A 15278-nucleotide genomic window follows, 5' to 3' on the forward strand; every position below is an offset into this window, starting at 1 on the left:
TCTTAGGGGACCCACGGGTCTGGGCACGCTGTGTTCCTTCTCAGGGACAGAGGGATCACAATATTTCCCTAACATTTCCTCCTAGAAAGTTCAGCTCTCTGACCTTTAATCCCATGCCACGACCCATGACCCAAACTTTGAGCCACGACCCAGGAAAGCCACGTTCCAACCCCATCCCCTTCAGGGTCTGGGTAGCTCCAGCCCCAGCTGGGTAAACTCCCAGCCCCACTCTCGCCCCCAACAAAAGTCCTAGGTTTCCCCCAACCCCTCCTCCACTGCTATCTTGGGACCCAGTCCTCAGCCCTTCCCAGAAGGGGCCCAGGCATCTTACCTGCGATTCCCACCCATTCAGGAAGTCCTATCGCCACCCACCAAAGCCACCCCATCCGGCTTTTCTTTGGGGATCAGACGTTTGAACCCCATCTCTAAGGAACCCAGTTGCCAGAGTCCCCAGCCCCCGCCCCCTTTGGACACACGGGTACCTGCAGTCCCCTCCCGGGTTCTCCAGGGCCCGCCCTCACCTGGCCCGCCCCGTCCCGCCCCCACCTCGGGCTGGGCGGGGCCGCGCCTCTCCCAGCCACTCGCTCACCTCCTCCGGCATTGGAGGGACTCATGGCTGCGGCGGCCCCGCGGGGACGGCAGTGGAGCGAATCCAAAGCGTTCGGTCGGGCGGTGAGGCTGCTGCAGCGCCTGGAAGAGCAATGCGGTGACCCCCGGCTCGCCTCGAGTCCCCCCTCGCTGCGGGACCTGCTGCCCCGCACCGCGCAGCTGCTGCGCGAGGTGGCGCACGCCCGGCGGGCAGGCGGCGGAGACGGCCCCGAGGGTCCCGGTGGTGCGAAGGACTTTCTCGTGGTCTATCTCGCTAACCTGGAGGCCAAGAGCAGGCAGGTGGCGGCACTGCTGCCACCCCGGGGCCGGAAGACTACCAACGACGAGCTCTTCCGGGAGGGCTCCAGACTCAGGTGAGCCCTTGCGCCAGGACAAAGGTGAGCTCGCGAGTGGGTCCCAGGTCATGCTCCCAGCTCCCTCCTCCCTCGGGCCCAGGGGTCCCGGTCCCAAGCCCTTCTCCCTGAAGGAACATGGAAAACTGGGCCACCCAGGCTTTTCCTTCCTTGGGCACCTGGGCACCGAGCTCCGCATTTCCCCCTCTTTCTTGGCTAAGAAGCGGGCTGCTCTCCCAGAGGATTTAGACACACATCCTGGAATGTGGAGACCCCAGGGAGCTTCCTGCGTGAGGATCGCTAGACAAAGTACTCTTTAAGCCCCCATCACCGCCCCCGCCTGAGGGACTCCCAGAGCCTCTTTAGTTCCTGAGGAAGAGCTAGCTCAGGACCTGGTGCCTGTCTGCAGGTTGGCCGCTCCAGTTCTGAATTCTGGGGAAAGGGCTGCTGAGTGACAGGGGCAGAGGTTTGAGGCCTAGAGCCCAGAACAAGGTTTGGAACAGCGGTTCTCAATCCCAACAGGCCCCCACGCCCCTTTTTTAGAGCACATATTTTGTAGTGTTTCTTTAAATCCATCCTGAAATGAAATACATAGGGTAAATAACCTACCTATTCATAATTCTTTAAAAAAACCCACTATAATGCCCAAAATGTATTATAAGGAGGAGATAAAAGGAATGTTCTTCATAATAAAATTATCTAGATTTCAAATGAAAGTGCCAAGGCATAGTTACAATTATTCTGGAAGGTAGAATTGACGAGTCAGACACTTGCACTTGGAGGGAAAAATCACTATTGCTGAATCAAACAGACTTCCCTGGATACGTAGGATAGTGAATTTCTGGAAAATTCAAAATCAATTTGCAAAGTGCAAAAAATGCTTATGTAGGGAATACCCTGGCGGTCCAGTGGTTAGGACTCCATGCTTTCACTGCCAAGAGGGCAGGTTCAATCCCTGGTCTGAGAACTAAGATCCCACAAGCTGCGGGGCGTGGTCATAAAAAATGCTTATGTGAAACTGAACTGGGTTCTCAGCTCAGATCATTAGAAACGGATTTTCCACCTTCACAGATGTCTGATGGGACATCGGAAAATCGAGTGGGGTGTGGGTACATCTAACTGCAGGGGATTGTCCCCACAATCCAGCCTCAAGTAAATTTCTAGGAGCTCCTTAGAATGGTGGTCTAACTCCACTGAGAACCACTGTTCTAGATGCAGTAGGTTCTAGAAACTAGGAAGCTCAGGGGCTCAGTGAGTATCTCAGTGGATTTTCTAGAGTTGAGGGTCCTGGCAACTCTTTGACGGAGATTCTAGACCAGGACTTTCCACTAAAATCTAATACAAGCCACATATGTAGCTTTTCATTTTCTAGTAGACATATTACAAAGCGTTTTTTTAGACAGGTGAAATAAATTTTAGTAACATTTTCTTTAACTCACTATATCCAATATATCTCAACTTATGATCAATATAAGGTGATGATTAATGAGATCGTTCACATTCTTTTTTTTTTTTTCCTTTTGCGCTAAGTCTCTGAAATGTAGTGTGTATTTCATATTTAGAGTACATTTCAACTTGGACCAGTCACATGTGAATAGTGACTATATTACAGACTCTGGGAAGGGAGGGCGCTTAGAAACGGTCAAGGGTGGCCCTATAAAAGGCATCAGGGGTACTTCCCTGGTGGTCCAGTGGTTAAGAATCCACCTTCCAATGCAGGGGACACGGGTTTGATCCCTGGTCGGGGGACTAGGAATCCCACATGCCATGTTGCAACTAAGCCCACGTGCTCTGGAGCTCGCGCGCCACAGCTAGAGAGAAGCCTGCGTGCTGCAATGAAGATCCCGTGTGCCACAACCAAGACCCGATGCAGCCAAAAAAAAAAAGGCATCAGGAATCCTACAGACCTGGAGGTTATTAATATAAAATAATAAGAACAGTAATAGTATTTAACATGCCCTGAGTGCCGACTGTATACTAGGTTGTGCTTGGCATTTTAGGTGCTCGTAAGATGGGTAAGAATCCTCATCGCTCCCCCTGTGAAGCAGAGGCTGTACTTACCCAGTATTTATGCCCATTTCACAGTTGAGGAAACTGAGGCTTAGCAGGGGAGGGAAAAAGGAACTTGCCAAAAATCACACAACTAAGTGTCAGAGCTCCCCTCTACTGCTCGCCACGTCCTGAACGGCCCCTCGGGGAGGCAGCCAGCAGGAGGAAGCACAGGGGTCCACCACCCAGTGCTGCTAAAAACAACAGGGAGTCTCCGAACTCAGGCCGCCCTAAATGGCCCCAGCCCTAGTGGTCCCCACGTCCAGCTAGGCAAGGCTTCAGGCAGAGGCTGGGATTTATTTGCCGGAGGATGCCTTGGATATTAGGTGGTACCTCCCTTTCCTTCACAGACGGGGACACTGAGGTTCTGAGTGGGGAGGCATCAGCACTGCAATAGGCGGTCTTGGAATCTACTTTTATCCTGCACTGACACCCTAGACAGATTCTGGGGGCCTCACCCCTGTGGGTGTTCCGGCCAGAGGGTGGAGGTGTCAGTGGGGGCCCCAAGGTCAAGTCCAGGTCCTCAGAGCCCAACCTCGCAGGCGACAGCTGGCCAAGCTGACCCTCATCTTCAGCCACATGTGCGCGGAGCTGGGCGCACTCTTCCCTGGGGGCAAATACTGTGGACACACGTACCAGCTCACCAAGGTCCCGGCCCACACTTTCTGGAGAGACCATTGCGGAGCCCGGTGAGTGAGCACCCGCCCCTGGGACCCCATCCTGCCCCCGCCCACGGACCCAGGTGTCCAGGCCCCCGGCCCCTCCTCCTCAGACTCAGGAGTCCAGGCCCCCGGCCCCTCTCCCCTCAGACCCAGGATCCAGACCCCCCTCTCCCCTCAGACCCAGGATCCAGGCCCCCGGCCCCTCTCCCCTCAGACCCAGGATCCAGACCCCCCTCTCCCCTCAGACCCAGGATCCAGGCCCCCGGCCCCTCCCCCCTCAGACCCAGGATCCAGGCCCCCGGCCCCTCCCCCCTCAAACCCAGGATCCAGGCCCCCGGCCCCTCCCGCCTCAGACCCAGGACCCAGGCCCCTTGTTGCCTCCTTCCCAGAAGTGCTCCCATTCTAGCCTCCCAGAGGCTCCGCCTACAGTCCCCTCCCCCCACACCCTTGCACCTAGGTGTGTGCTGCCCTGGGCTGAGTTTGAGCTGCTTCTGTGCCTCTGCCACCCCGTGGAGCCTGGCTGCACCACCCTGGCCTTGCGCTCCACTATTGACCTCACCTGCAGCGGCCATGTGTCCATGTTCGAGTTTGACATCTTCACCAGGCTCTTCCAGGTCAGGCAAGGCCAGTGCCTGAAGCCCAGACGCTTGGGTCCTGGGGGAGGAGGGGCTGGGGGCCTGGGCTTGTGGGTCTGAGGGAGGAGGGGGATGGGGGCCGGATTCCTGGGTTCTGGAGAAGGAAGGGTCTGGAATCTTCTGTGTCCAATATATTCCTGAGGGAGTATCTTTGGGAGTGAGGGAGGTGTCTGGGTTCTTGGACTCTGGTAGGCACTAGGGGTGTGGGCTGCTTCCTCAGCAGACACTCCCTGACCCAAGCACTGCCCCACCTTAGCCATGGCCAACACTCCTCAAGAACTGGCAGCTCCTGGCCGTCAACCACCCAGGCTACATGGCCTTCCTCACTTACGATGAGGTCCGAGCACGTCTGCAGACCTACAGAGACAAGCCAGGCAGGTAAAAGGGCCAGGACTCGAGGAGAAGGCTGCCGAGGGTGCAGGGGTCTGGGTCCTAGGCTGGGGTGTCTGGATGGCCTAGACATCCTGCAGAAAGTAAGAACCGAAGGGCCGCAGTACATGGGACCCCAGAGAGTCGAGAACTCAGAGGTAGGATGCTGAGTGCCCCCTACAACCTAGGTTCTCCCGGGACCACCTAGACCTGCCCACGATCCAGCAGCTAAAGGGACAATACCTGGTCTGGCAAGGGGGCCTGAAGACCCCGCCCTAGGATAAGATTTGTTTCTGATAGGTTAGAGCCCATGCAGTACCATCTGTTAAATATTTTAAATATGACCTCCCACCTTCTGGGAAACCAGACACCTGAGTCCTTAAAGTATTTCAGGCCAGGAGTTCTGAGCTGTGGGATCCCTCTAGAGGGCTAAAAATTGAGGGACTGAGCTCCCTGGAAGTTAAGGGAATCGGATGTCAGATTCTTACGTCTTTGCAGGGCTGAGGTGCAGGACCCCCAAGATGGTATATATTAGCACTCTTCCAGTTGTACTTCAAACTGGTGTAAAGGGAAAGAAAAAGAAATGAATTAATGCCCATAATTGAAAAGACCAGGTTTGGGTTTCAGGCACAGCTGGATCCAGGTGCTCAAGTGCTATTGTCAGAAATCAGTTCCTGTTCTCCCCCTGCTTTCCTCTTTGTTAGCCTCCTTCTCAACCACAGTCTTTCCTCATGGTGGCAAATGGTTTCTAGAAGCCCCAGCTTTACACCCTACCAGCTTATCAACCCTATAGAAATGGAGTGCCTTACTCCTAATACTTCCAGCAAAAGTCCCAAGGCTGACTCCCATCACTCTGGCCGGGGTCCTGAAAAGGACTGGTTGGCCAAGCCAGAATCAGCTTTGTCTAAAGCCCAGTGAAGGTGGAGGAGGAGCCAAGCAGGTGAACACAACAGACATTCGCTATAGTGGCAGCCAAGGATCTATCTAGCACCTCACTGCCTAGAAGTTTATAAGGGAGCAAGGACTTAGAGACCTGGATCCCCGACAGGGTGAAGGGCCTTCTAGAAAGGACAGCAGTGACCACTCCCTCACCCCATCCCTTCCTACCTCTTCCTCCAGCTACGTCTTCCGGCCCAGCTGCACTCGCCCGGGGCAGTGGGCCATCGGATTCGTGAGCTCAGATGGCAACATCCTGCAGACCATCCCCGTCAACAAACCTCTGTTCCAGGCACTCCTGGAAGGACAAAAGGAAGGCTTGTGAGTCACCATCCTAGCAGGCGGAGGGTGTCAACAGAATGCGCTTGGAAAGGTCATGCATGTAGAGCACTGCCCAAGATCACCACGCCTGAGGGCACAGGGTTCAGAGTAAACATAAACTTGCAGTACTACAGTGTGCCAGCAGGTGGCAGACAAGGGTCCAGAGGAAAGGGCACCTTTTCTAGTTCCCACAAAGCTGCCCTGTTGGGCTAGCAGCAGCTCTCCGAGGAGTGTGTGGGAGTTGAGCACAACCCCAGTGGTCCCCTTCCTTGGACTTGCACCCAAGGGCTCTTGTTTCTAGATATCCATATCCTATTCTAGAATTTAGACTGTTAGAGCAGAAGGAGAACTGGGCAAAAAGCTAGACTGGGGTTTTCGATCTGTAATCTTGGCTGCCCCAGGGCCCCTCTTTCGGAAACTGCCTTGGGTAGGATGGGAGGGGAAAGATTGGTAGGTGAGGTTCCCAAGTCTCACCCTGGACATTTAACCAGAGCCTCCTTAGCTAGCGGTCATATCTATATGATACGCTATGAGATAGATGATGGATAGATACACGGATGATGATAGACAGATAGATAAATAGATAGGTAGGTAGGTAGAGAGAGAGAGAGAGAAAGAAAGAATGGATGGATACATACATTAGATAGGTAGGTAGTTAGGTAGCTAGGTAGATGGATGGATGGACAGACGGACGGACAGACGGACAGACAGATAGATATGCAGTTGATTCTCATTATTTCTCATTATTTGTGGTAGTTCTGTTCTACAAAATCGCAGCCAACACTGAATTAGTGAATCCTGAGCCGTTGCTCCTGGGGGAAATGAAGCTGTAGGTTCCTGCAAGATTCTGGTCACATTTTTGTCAACCCGTCACTACATAATAACCTTATGTGTATTTCTGTTTAAAGACACCTAATTTAATACATTGATATATCATCGATACGTTCACATTGAACTCACGGCCCGCAGCGCAGTAACTCACCTGAACAGAGTTCATCTCCCACACGTATTTTCTCCATAATGTACATCACGGCCTTCCTGTGCTTAGGACGTGAGACAGCACTTCAGCACTCTGCTTGGGGGTCATTTAAGCCAGCCAAGTCACCGAGAAAAAGCATTAAAACGCGGAAAATGGGGCACCAAATAGACTGTAAAAAGGACACGTTTACAGTATGAGAACTGAAAGGAAAAGGCCAAATGCTGCTTTGTTCATCCTCAGCTGGGAGCGGGCCTGGTCATGAATGACTGTGAAAATGCCGCAGGGAGTATTGATTTTGAGGTTCCGTATACATTTTAGCAAGTAGGCAAGTCTGCAGATTACAGAGTCTGCGAGTAATGAACATCCATTTTGTGTGTGTGTGTGTGTGTGTGTGTGTGTGTGTGTGTACGTATATCTATGTATACACATACCCACACATATACTATCATCTCTATCTGATAACCGAGGACACTGTGGCGCAGAGAGACAGAGACACTTGTCCAGGTCACACATTAGCTTCTGAGCTAATGAACTGGGATTTGAAGCCAGGCAGCCAGTCTCAGAACTCGTGCCTGACGAATAAAGTACTACGTTCCAGGTCAGATTTCGGTGGAGGGTTCCCAGAGTTAAAATAAGTGTGACTACCATCCATCTGGTTTAACCCCCCTACCCTATGTATACACACACACACACACACACACACACACACACACACACAATTTTAGAGACGGGAAAATCAAGAGAGAGGGGGCAGGCGACCCCGAGCTCTTTCTACCACAGAGCAAGACAGTTTTCTGGGTCTCACATTGATCCTAGCAGTTCCCCTCTCACTGGGTACTTATGTGTGGGGGCAAGTCCTGCTTGTTTTCTGAGCGCTGTCTTACTTAACCCTCACCACCCATCTTTGCCTTAGGCACAATTATGTCCATTTCACAGAAGAGAAAACTGAGGCCAGAGAGGTAGAGTTGCCCAGCTCAGGTCACACAGTGTGTTTGTGGGAAGCCGCACCAGGGCCCAGGCCGGGGTGCCTGCACTGCTCTACCTGGCTGGCCAGGCAGAGCCACCGGCCTTGGGGAACCTGCGGCCCCGAGTTGATCTGGGGCTGCAGTTATGACCTGGACGGGAGACCCAGGGTGTGCAGAGCCTTCTTGTGGGCTGACCTGGAGCCAGGCTCTCAGACCTGGCCCACAACCCTGGTTCTGCATCCCTCCAGGCCTCACCCTGTGGCCTCGGGCATTGCCTGTCCCGCGCTGAGCCCCGGTCACTCTCTGTGTAGTGAGAATAGTGTAGACGGACTAGGGGGGTCCTTCCAGCCCTGTGGGCCGAAGACTCTAGGATCTGGTCACTCCCTCAATCTGTGACTAAGATGCTGTTACGCTGGGACCTGAAGACTGTAGGACGGGTAAAGTTCTGGGAGACCTGGGCCTGAGGTTTGATGTTTCCTGGTTCTCATGCATCTGGAGTTTCCAGAGCTAGAGTCACTTAGTCTGTCCTTCTATGGGGGTCTGAAGGGACACAGCCCTCCCTGAGGAGTCTGAGGGGACACAGCCCTACCCTGGGGGCCTGAGAGGACACAGCTTGCCCTAGAAAATCCCAATTTCAGGAGAAGCGAGGGAAAATATCCCCAGGCCAGCTATGTATTTGGGGCAGATGTTCCAGGGCGGGGTGAGGGGTGCTGGAGGACCCCTCGGTACCCCCTCTTCCCTTCCCCCAGCTACCTCTACCCAGATGGGAAGAACCACAACCCGGACCTGACCGAACTCTGCCAGATGAAACCCCATCAGCGTGTCCACGTGTCGGAGGTGAGGCGCAAGCCCGGCCTCCCTCCCCGGCTCACCGCCCACCGCCTCCATCCACTGCACCATGGCTCAGGGATCCCCTCCCATGAGTCAGGCCCTGGACTCGCAGAGGGCTTGGGGTTTTGTACTGGCTTGGAGGCCGCATGAGCTGGGGTACATCACTTGGCCTCTCTGAGCCTGTCTGTTCCTCCTCTGGAAAACACAGCTCCCCCTGCCTCTTCCCCCGGGCTTTTCATGGGAATAAAACCAGGAAATGATACCGCTGACATCATCAGAGCAGCTAATGCACTTTGCGCACTCACCAGAGGCAGCCCCTGTGTCAGCTTTTAGTCTTCCAGCCATCCCATGGGTGAGAGGAGACGTGACAAACAAAATTTTGAGTATGAGCATATCCCGTGCAATATTCGGGACACACTTAGACCTCAAAATGTATTCATTGTTTATCTGAAAATCAAGTTTAACGGGGCATCCTGTATGTTTATTGGCTGAATCTAGCAGCCCTGAGCGCAGACCACCCCCAGAGAACAAGTCCCATAACAAAAGCACATGTAGGAGGCATTGGGACACACTGCCTTGAACTTAGGGGAGGCTTCAGGGCTGGTGCAGAGGTTTGGGACTTATTTCCTGGGGCCCGACTTGCATCTCCATGGCTGATACCACCACGCGTCGTCGTCATCCCCATCTCGCCTGCCAGGAGCAGCTGCAGCTGTACTGGGCCATGGACTCCACGTTTGAGCTCTGCAAGATCTGTGCCGAGAGCAACAAGGACGTGAAGGTGGAGCCGTGCGGGCACCTGCTCTGTAGCCGCTGCCTGGCTACCTGGCAGGTGGGTCCGACCCTGCCCTGCCTTCCCGCCCGGTCCCCGCCTCCCTATAGTAAGAGCCCCTAGAGGATCGCCCACACGCCTCGTCGATCACATGGGGAAACTGAGGCCCAGGGAGAGGAGAAACTTGCTCCATTCATGCCTCTGTCTCACTCTGCATCTGTCACCTCTGCTTCTCCTTCTCCAGTTACATTATTAGTGGAAGATGCTACATGGGCCCTGGTGTGGGAGGGGCGTGTCTGTGGGACTGACCACAGTAAATATGGCCAAGGCATTCCTAGCCCGTAGCATTCCCTCTCTGGGTGATCTGGGGCCAGTGGCTTAACCTCTCTGAGCCTTAGCTGCCTTCTCAGGGGAAGGGGGCTGGTGGTAGTGACCTCCCAAGGGAGGATCCAGGCCTCTGGGTAAAGGGAACCCCTATGGAGTATGGGCGCCCGATACTAAGTTTTCCATTGTGATGTAAGTGTTAGACCTTAAGCTTCTGATTGCGGAGCTTATCATAACAAAGACATCCATCTCCCTGACACAGCGACTAACAAAACAACTAGATAGGGCTTCCCTGGTGGCGCAGTGGTTGAGAGTCTGCCTGCCGATGCAGGGGACACGGGTTCGTGCCCCAGTCCGGGAAGATCCCAATGCCGCGGAGCGGCTGGGCCCGTGAGCCATGGCCGCTGAGCCTGCGCGTCCGGAGCCTGTGCGCCGCAACGGGAGAGGCCACAGCAGTGAGAGGCCTGCGTACCGCAAAAAAAAAAAAAAAAAACAACTAGATAAGGAACTAGCCACCCCAACTCTTGAAGTTTCCCTTTAGAAAGCCCTAAGTAACGGAGCATTGGAGTGGTCCTGCTTCTCTCTCCCCATACCCTGATTCTTGCTCTTCTGCTTTAAATTTGCCAACAAATAATGAACCCCAGAAACCCTAGGCACCCCATTTGGCCCCTAATAAAAGCAGAGCTCCAGGTCCGCCTCCCTCCCTGCCTCTCTCCCTTCCCTCTGCCTGCGACCTCCCGTAACCTCCACTGCAAGCTCCCGTACCCTCCAGGACCTGTGAGTAATAAATCTTGTTCTTCAAAGTCCCCTGATGGTTGATACTGAGATGCGCCCTGCAGTCATAGTAAAAACTGAAGGGCGGGCTTCCCTGGTGGCGCAGTGGTTGAGAGTCCGCCTGCCGATGCAGGGGACGCGGGTTCGTGCCCTGGTCCGGGAGGATCCCACACGCCGTGGAGCGGCTGGGCCCGTGAGCCACGGCCGCGGAGCCTGTGCTCCGCAATGGGAGAGGCCACGACAGTGAGAGGCCCACGTACCGCATAAAAAAAGAACCAAAGGGCTAGCCCAGCCATAACACTGGCCCCAGTGGTGGCGGCAGGGGGGTGTCTGTGGGACTCCCCACAGTGAATACATATGGCCCAGCTGAGTGTCTCAGGCATTCCTAGCCCATAGCATCACTACTGTGCGGCTGAGACCTACACAGCACCGCGGCTCTCTCGGGCTCTGGTCCAGCCCCTCCTTTCTGCCCTGCATGTCTCTCCATTTTTCTCTCTTCATAATTCCTCCTCTCTGTCTCCATCTCCCTCCCTCTGTCTGTCCTCCCCACATCACTCTGTTGGGGATAAAGGCCCCTGTAGTCCCAGGGGACCTGGTGGGGAACAGGGAGACCCTGATCCTTTCCCTCCCCACTCCCCCAGCACTCAGACAGCCAGACCTGCCCCTTCTGCCGCTGCAAGATCAAGGGCCAAGCGGCTGTGATTATCCATGAGCTCAAAGCCAGCGCCACTGCTAAGGACTCAGAGGACAGCAGTGACAACGGAGGGGAGCTGCAGCAGGTAGGTAGGGCCAGGCGGGAGCTGGAGCTGGAATCCCTAGGGTCTGAGGGAGGAGGGGGCTGGTGGCAGGATTCGGGGGTCCCAGGGGCATGGACTTTTGCATCCCTTAGGGTCTGGGGCTATGGCTTTCTCTAGTATAACCCTCTTGAGGGTAGAACTTTGTCTCATTCTCCATTCCACCTCCAAAGCCTAGAAAGTGCCTGAACGGTGGGCCTCCAGGCAGGGGGACATGTAGGTGCGAAGAAAATGGTAGCTCATAACCCCCTCCCCACCCTCTGTCTCCCTTAGGTGACCCCCTCACCTCCTCCCCTGCCCCCTCGGCTGGATCTGCCCCCCGAGAGTCCGAGAAGCAAATACCAGCTGAAGGTGGTGAGTCAGGCACTGGTCTGAGGTGGGCAACTTGGGTCCCATTCATCCCTGGGGTCCCCAGTCTGACCAGGTGCTCAGGGGTATGGGCCAGGCACTTGCTCTCTGCACCCATTTACGAGGTGGCATCTGTCATCCACACCTCTGTGGCTTCTTCTCTTCTCTCCCTTATTCATCCCCCCCTCGTTGGCTTTCTGGCTCTCCTTCCAGCATCCCAGGTGTGCCCTACCCCAGGGCCTTTGCACGAGCTGTTCTCTCTGCCTGTATCTCTTTTCCGTAGGCTCACTTTCTCATCTCATCCTCTCAGGGAGGCCTTCACTGACCACCCTATTGAAAACAGCGCCCCTGTCCCTCCAAGCCCCTGGCCAGCTGCATTCTCTCAGTCCTTTGCACTGGCTGGCAGAGTGTATGGTCTATTGTTTTCTGTCACCGTTAGCAGGTTGTCACCTTCCCGAAGGTTAGGACTTTGCCTTATTCTCTGTTATATGAATCGTGCCTGACACATAGTAGGTGCTCAATAAATAGGTGTTGAGTGAATCAATGGGATGAGTCTTCCCAACAACCCTGTGAAGTCAAAAATGTTCCTCTCCTCATTTTCCAGAAGAAAAAAGCTCAGAGAGGTGACTGCACCTGCCCAAACACACAGCCTGAAAGAGGAGAAACCTTAAAAACCCCCCAAATCATCTGCTTATTTTCTAAGTGAGCCCTGGCCTTGCTTTTTTTCTTCCCCCCACCCGCCCTGGCTTCCGAGCCCCTGGCTTCCTGCGGTACAGGGGGCGGGGAGGTAGGGAGAAGTCTCTGTTAACATCTCAGGCTGAGTACACACCAGATCCAATCAATACTGGGCAGTCTTCAAACAAACAGCTCAGGAAGTCTGGGAACATTATTCGACCACAGCAAACAAGAGAGCCAGCTGGGAGGGGGGGCAGGGGCGGTGACACCAGCCAGGGAAGCTAAAAACAGATCGCAACCTGCAGCCAAAAACAAATGGAAACATTCAGAGGCACTCAGCCTCTGAGGACAATGAAGGGGGACAGAGGATGACAGGCACCTCTGGCCAGAGGGTCACACCTATGCCGAGGCTGTGCCCTCCGCCTGGCAGACCTTTTCCTCTTTCCCGAACCCGGCCTGATTCAAATTCCAGTCAACTCCTCTTCCGTCATTTTTCAAAACGAGGCAGAAGAGAGCCTCGGGTGTGCTACTTCCCAGCAAGGTGACTGTCATAATGAGAATAGCTAACACGCGTGTGTAACTCCCGCTATATTTAGTTGCCATGACAACCTGGTAAGGTAGATGCTGTTATGATCCCTATTATACAGAGGGGTACACCGAGGCTCCAAGATCTGAAGGTCACCCAGCTCAAAGGCGAGAGAGGCAGGCAGGACTGGAACCCAGGCCCCTGGCTCCAGACTGCAGAATTCATCCTTAATTTCCTCGTCTGTGAAATGGGCGTGATGCCAGTCCCTGCCATGAGGGGATTCGTCCATTCATCACTGGAGGAATCCCCCAGCTAGACATGCTCCCTCACAGTGCTGTTCTCCAGCAGAGAAATCCCCCTCTAGGGGTTGACACCGTCATTCAAAGGGACCCAGGCACCTCGCTGTGGCCACAGGGGACCTCTCCCATCCTCAGTGTCTCCATGTGGAGAATAAGGACAAGCGTGGCATGGGCCCCGGGAGTTGTGATGAAATCGGCAAGATTGGGCATTTGTAACCTGAATCAGATCCCCTCCCTCACCTCTTAGAAGCCCCCAAGACCCCAGGACTCCAAGAATTAAAGCCAACATCCTCTCCATCAGCCCATAAGGCCTGGGGATCTGACCCCCTCCCCACCTCTCTGACTTCCTACCACCCCTTCAACTCCTTTCCAGCAACAGTGGACCCCCTGCTGTTCTTCTAACAAGCCAGCAAGCCCACCACCCACTGCAGCGCTTCTGCCCACATCCTTCTTGCACTGAGGCTTCTGTTCAATTTTCCCTTCCTCCAGGAGGCCTTCCCCAGCCACCCTCATGTCTGATCAGCCCCCACTCTCCCCCTCCACTATTTCAGTTCTCTGAAGGACACCTAACACTCTGGGATATTTCCTTGTTCATGCACTGATGACTCATGCTAAGCCTCTTGCTTAGTAGACTGCTGGCTCCATGAGGACAGAGACTTTAGTCTATCTGGTTCCTGGTTGACTCTTCAGAGCCCAGAACAGTGCCGGACACACTGGGAAATTTGTGGGAGGAATGAATGAATGAATGAATGAGTGGGTGGATGGATGGATGGACAGACGGACAGATGGCTGGATGGGGGGATAGAAGGGGGAATGGATGGGTAGATGGATGGATGGATGGTCGAATGGTTGGTCAGATGGGTCGACAAATGGGTGGATGGATGGATGGATGGATGAATGGATGGATAGACAAACAAAAGTTTGATCTAAGCAAGCCAGAGGTGTTAGGGGGGAAAAAACAGCATGGACTAGGGCAAGACCCTGCCATACTGCCCGCCCCCCCCCGCCCCCCATCCCCGCCATCACTGGGTTATCCCTGTCTGGGCCTGACAGCTGCAGCTCATCTGCGAAATTTCTTAATCTCCTCCCCTCCAGGCGCCTCTGGCGCTCCCCAGACTTCGAGCCCCTCTAACCTTGCCAAGATTTTGGACTGAGGCCTCAGCCTCATTGGAAATCACCTCCAGCCCCCAGGCCAGGGAGGGCACCAGAGGGTAAGTGGAGAGGGCGGCTGGGGTCCAGGACTCCTGGGTCTGAGGGAGGAGGAGGTGGGGGAGGAAGGGAAACACTGGTCCTAGGAAATTGACATCCCCCCTTAAATTCTCCCCATTGCAGAAACTCCTAAAGGGAAAGTCTCCCCTCCATCTGCCCCTGAGGGACCCACGAAGGCCTGGATGCCAGGTGAGGGCCCCGCATCGTCCAGGTTCCCTCCCTCAGCCTGGCCCTGCCCGCCCCACCCAACCCGATGTGATACTACCTAACCCACCGCTCTTTCCACCTCACAGGGCACCCAGATGTGCTGCGAAAGGGAGTCCCAGGGGCTGGAAGGGGTTTGGGAAGCGGAAATAAACTGCCAAGCCGGGTCTGTCCTCTGGTTTGTGGAGAAGGAGCGTAGGGGCCACCAGGGGGCAGCTTGGTGTCGGGAACGGCAGTCCCTGGGGTCTGAGCCCCACCTGCTTAACCCTAGCGTCTGGGGTTCCAAGAGCTGAGAGTGGGAGACCCAGCTCCTCCGGATCCAGGAGTCTAGACTCCCAGACCCCTCCCCTCTCAGACCCAGGAGTCCTGCCCTCAGGACTTAGGAGTCCAGAGTCCCAAGTTCTCAGAGAATCAGGCATTCAACTCCCTTTCCCCAGCATGGAAAAAAAAAATTCCCGGACCCAAACCCAGTTATCCAAGGCAAAAAGACCCCACATTTCCTTGAGAGTTATTCGTACACCCAGTCTTCCCACAATCCATTCTCATCCCTCTCTCTTTCCTCCATGCCTCTTGGGAAACTTCTTCCAGAGGAGCAGTGCCTAAGTTTAAACAATCTGGCATCCCCTGAGCCCCTGCCCAGTGCCCAGTCCCAGGCCGGGCAATGCTGG

At 54.7% G+C, this 15278-nt stretch overlaps 1 protein-coding gene across 1 annotated transcript; it reads left to right on the top strand.

Moving 5' to 3' along the window:
- Window positions 1-523: 523 nt before the first annotated feature.
- CBLC (Cbl proto-oncogene C) lies at window positions 524-14412 on the top strand (the record flags this gene model as incomplete). Its single annotated transcript, XM_079907018.1, has 10 exons — window positions 524-962; window positions 3533-3679; window positions 4110-4266; window positions 4544-4665; window positions 5776-5913; window positions 8607-8694; window positions 9386-9517; window positions 11197-11334; window positions 11623-11703; window positions 14293-14412. Exons 1-10 carry the CDS (start codon window positions 613-615, stop codon window positions 14410-14412), a joined length of 1473 nt encoding a protein of 490 aa, XP_079763144.1. The 5' UTR covers window positions 524-612.
- Window positions 14413-15278: the final 866 nt, after the last annotated feature.

The sequence above is a fragment of the Stenella coeruleoalba genome (assembly GCF_951394435.1).
Source record: "Stenella coeruleoalba genome assembly, chromosome: 20".
NCBI lineage: Eukaryota > Metazoa > Chordata > Mammalia > Artiodactyla > Delphinidae > Stenella > Stenella coeruleoalba.